This window comes from Cebus imitator, unplaced genomic scaffold (genome assembly GCF_001604975.1).
Source record: "Cebus imitator isolate Cc_AM_T3 unplaced genomic scaffold, Cebus_imitator-1.0 Scaffold555, whole genome shotgun sequence".
NCBI classification, from domain to species: Eukaryota; Metazoa; Chordata; class Mammalia; order Primates; family Cebidae; genus Cebus; species Cebus imitator.
In genome coordinates, this window is record NW_016107870.1 from 377,430 (window position 1) to 382,104 (window position 4,675).

Sequence of the window (4,675 nt, forward strand, 5' to 3'; positions counted from 1 at the left end):
CTGGGGTCCTGGTCTGGGGTCCTGGTCTGGGGGTCCTGGCCTGGGGTCCTGATCTGGGGTCCTGGTCTGGGGTCCTGGTCTGGGGGTCCTGGCCTGGGACCACCCTTGGCCCCAGACAGGTGCCAAGCACCAGAGCGGGGAAGCCCCCATCCACCATTCTTGCTCTGCTCACAGATGGGGCCCATGGGAAGGGGACAGAGGCAGGAGGGGAGCCAGGCCAGAAGCAGGACAGGACGAGGCCACGGAGGACACAGGAGGCCAGCAACAGGAAGCAGTGGGAAGGAGGGGCAGGAGAAGAGTGGACAGGCTGGGGAGGGGGGGCTGGCACGTGGGCTCCAGGCAGGGGAGGGCCCAGGGTGAAGGGGCCTCCAGCATGGGGCCACGAGGGGCAGGGTGCAGGGACCCTTGGTGGGGAGTGGGGGCGGCGGTCACTCTGCACACTGGGTGGCCGCAGGGCTCGAGGGCCTCATCCCGTCACAGTCCCAGACAGAACGAGAACCACACACATCTGCTGCCCCATGCATGTCCTACCTGGAGGCCCCGTAGGTTTGACTTTGCGAGCTTTCAAGTGTTTACACACACACACAAAGGGAAAAGAACAAAAAATTTCAAAAAGAACGGGATAAGAAAAAGAAAATGAAACAAATAGTCAAGGAGAGGAGGGGAACAACAGAACAAAGAAAATTAGCGCAAGGGCCGGTTCTGCCCTGCGGGGGCTGGAGGGGCACTCTGCAAGCACAGGGGCACAGGCCACATCCCAGGACAGGCGGGCTTCCAGGAGGCGCGGGGGGAAGGGTCGGGACGACTGCAAACACAGAGGGCCGCCAAGGGCTCTGGCACCCTCCTCCCAGGTGACACCCTGAAAGGCAGCTTGCAGCTGAGGATGGCCAAGGGCCTATCCACCCTCTCCAACTCAGGAGCCTCAAGAGGACCCCGGGCCCCGCCCCAAGCCAAGAAGTCCCAGCCAAGCTGTGCACCCACCCCACCCTCAGGGAAGGCTCCAGGGGACAGACACCCCCTAGGAGTGGGGGGGCACCTGAGCTGGTAAGTCCCCAGGCTCCGTTCCCCACCTCACAGCAGAGGGCAGGCTGGCAGGGTGGGGCGCACCCAGATGGACTGAGGGGTCAGGCCCGCGTGCACTGGGTGAAAAGCGCTCAGAATCCCTCATCTCAGACCTTAATTTAAGCATGAGCCCGGCAGGGACTATCCTCACTGGCTGCCACCTACCCTTGTGAAAGAGAAACACAGGAGCCGCCCTCCGCCTAGAGGGTCACCGGACCTGCTGGCACTGCCCCCCGGGGCCATGGACTGGCACTTTCTAGGCTCCTTATCTGCTGCCCGAGGGGCTCCAAGGGTGTCTGTGTGCTCTGTGCTGTTGGTGGGCACCTGGGACCCCCAGGATAATTCGGGTCTCCTGGTCTGAAAGCCTCGCTGTGAGCCAGGGTCGCTTTCCCGCCCCTCCACCCCACGCAGGACCCTGGTCTTTGCTGGGGGACGGGGTCGCTTTCCCGCCCCTCCACCCCACGCAGGACCCTGGTCTTTGCTGGGGGACGGGGTTGGTGCTGGCTCCACTCATGAAGCCTGGGCACCTGGAGCTGCAGGAAGATCTGGAGCCGCCTGGGGGGCATTCACCGCGAGCCCCCTGGGGAGGGGCGTCCTCGCAAGGCACACAAACAGCACGACCACAGCAGGACACCAAAGCAAAGGGCGGGGAAATGAAGGTGAAAACAGCCGCAGCTGAACTCAGGGCAGAACCAACGCCTTGAAATAAACCACACACAGAACTCCTTTGTGAAGAACACGTACATTTTAAAGAAAAAAAATCAAAACAATGAACAACAAAAACGGGGTTTTAAGAACAAATGGAAAATGAAAACGGAAGGGATGCTGGTGGCGGTGTGCGTCGGCGGCGGTACCTGTACATGGGCACAGTGACGGTGCGCTCGTAGTACTGCCACGTGGAGCGCAGGTCCGTGCGCGAGAGGTTGGTGGCGTAGAATCTCCAGGCCGACTGCAGAGGGAGAGACAGGCGGGCGGTCGGCTGGGCTGGCAGCCAGGGCACGCCCAGGAGGGCCGGGTGCAGAGGGGACCTGGGACCCCCATGCTGTGAGCCGGGCACGTGGGACTCTCGGCCAGCAGCCCGGCCCCAGTGCTGCATCCGTCCCCACAGCCTCAGTTTACCCTCTGCAGGACAGACAGGGGAAGAAGGGGAGCAGCCGGGGCCTGACTCGGGGCCCACAGGAGCTCACAGGGAGGCCATGCTCTGTTCTGTTCATGCCTCTCACCTGGCCCCTGGCAGGTATCACCTGTCATGGGGGTTACCTTCTGCCCGGCAGGGCCAGGGACCCCAGCCGCCATCCTCCCAGGGTGGTAGCCCAGCCCAGGGGGGCTTCCCCAGCAGGGGGTGGGCACTCGGCCAGCGCGGGCAGGAGCCTGCGGGTTGGACTGAACCCACCTGGCCAGATCTCCGCTTCTCTGTGCCTTTGCTTTGTTTTGCAGTGCTGAAATACGTATATCTCATACCATAAAGCTCGCGGGGTTAGCCATCTTGAGGTGCGCATTTCAGCAGCCCCTGTACTCACCGTGCTGTGAGACCACTATCACTACTGAACTCGGCAACCTCTTCACCGCCCCCGAAGAAGCCCCCTACCGTCAGACACACTAAGCAGGCACTCCTGGCCCCGGCCCCCCAAGGCCCTGGCCACTGCCAGGTGCTTGCTGGGGTCTCCACGGACTCCCCCTCCACCGAGTGTGTCCTGGCGTGTCAGCGCCCGCTCCTCCTCGTAGGAGGCTTGTATGGGGGAATCACGCTCTGTTCATCCATTAATGAGCGTTTCGGCTGTTTCTACGCTTTGGCTCCTGTGAGTGCTGCTGCTGTGAAACACGTGTGCACGTTTTTGGTTGAAGATCTGTTTTCAATTATTTTGTGTCTACACCTCGAGGTAGAATTGCTAGGTCACGTGATAACCCCACGTTTATCGACTATTTGAGAATCAATCAAACTGGTTTCCACGGTAGCTGCATCGTTACATTCCTACCAGCAAGGGGTCCCCATTTCTCCACATCCTCACCGACACTGATTTTCCATTTGGCAAACTGTTAGCCACCCCGGCCCGGCCTGGCCCGGAGGCTCATGCCAGCAATCCCAACACCTTGGAGGCTGAGGCAGGTGGATCGCCTGAGCCCAGGAGTTCAATACCAGCCTGGGAAGCATGGCAAAACCCTGCAAATAAAATAAAATAACATAAAATAAATAATAAATAAAATAAATTAACTAAAAAATAAATAAAATAAAATAAAAATTAGCCGGGTATGGTAGTGCACACCTGTAGTCCCAGCTACTCAGGAGGCTAAGCGGGAGGATCGCTTAAACCCGGGACGTGGAGGCTGCAGTGAGCCACGATCACGCCACTGCAATCCAGCGTGGGCGACAGAGCAAGACCCTGTCTCAAAAAAAAAAAAAAACAAAACTTGGCCATCCTAACACATGTGAAGTGGCGTCTCTCTGTGGCTTTGATTTGCACTTCCCTGACACCCGCCAGCACTGGGCGGTCTCTTCAGGAGCTTAGTGGCCACTCCGAGTGTCCTCTTTGGAGGACGTCTGGGCTAACCCTTTGCCCGCGGTCCGTAGGGCTGTCTTTCTGTTACTGAGTTGTGAGAGTTCTTAATATGTTCTGAATACTAACCCTTATCACAGACACACTTCGCAGCATTCTTCCCCATTCTGTGGGTTGTCCTTTTGCTGTTATATATTTTTTAAAATCCAGATCACGGAGATTTATGCCTGTGTGTTCTTCTGAGGATTTTTATAATTTTAGTTAATTTTTGTTAATTTTTGTACATGATATGAGAGTCAAACTTCATTCTTTAAAGAACAGACACCTGATTGACCCAGCACCACTGGTTGAAGAGACTATTCTTTCTCCACTGGACCTGGCACCCTTGAAAACTGACCTCAGATGCATGGACGTAATTCTGACTCTCAATTCCATCCCCTTGCCCTGTATGTCTGCCTTATGCAAATGGCACACTGTTTTGATTACTGTTGCTTTGTAGTAAGTTTCAAATCGGAAAGTGTTAGTCCTACAACTTTGTTCTTCCCTTTCAAGGCCGTTTTGGCCAATTGTTTAGGTCCGTTACAATTCCATATGAATCTTAGGATCAGCCTTTCCACTTCTGCAAAACAAAGAAAAGGTGGGGGGACATTGGAATTACAGTAAGAATTGCACCGACTCTGTAGATCCATTTGCATTGTATTAAATACGTCGCTCCAATTTTGTTAAGATGATATTAATAAAATTAAGCCTTCCAATCCATGGAAACAGGGCGTCTTTCCACTTTAGGTCTTTGTTATCATAATTTTCTTTTTTGAAACAGAGTCTCGCTCTGTCACCCAGACTGGGGCATGGAGGTGCGATCTCGGCTCACGGCAACCTCTGGCTGTTCTCCCACCTCAGCCTCCCAAGTAGCTGGGACTACAAGCACGTGCTGCCACACCCAGCTAATTTTTTATTTTGTTTTGTTTTAAGACAGAGTCTCGCTCTGTCCCCCAGGGTGGAGTGCAATGGCGAGATCTCGGCTCACTACAACCTCCGCCTCCCAAGCAAATCTCCTGCCTCAGCCTCTCCAGGAGCTGGGATTACAGGTGCGAACCAGCATGCCCAGCTAATTTTTG

At 56.0% G+C, this 4,675-nt stretch overlaps 1 protein-coding gene across 1 annotated transcript in view; it reads right to left on the minus strand.

The window, feature by feature from the left end:
• The window catches only part of KCNQ2 (potassium voltage-gated channel subfamily Q member 2), a 75,561-nt gene that overhangs the window by 28,100 nt on the left and 42,786 nt on the right, over positions 1-4,675 (minus strand). The window contains 2 exon segments of the mRNA XM_037733914.1: positions 532-561; positions 1,917-2,011. Coding sequence (XP_037589842.1) covers positions 532-561; positions 1,917-2,011 — 125 coding nt within the window.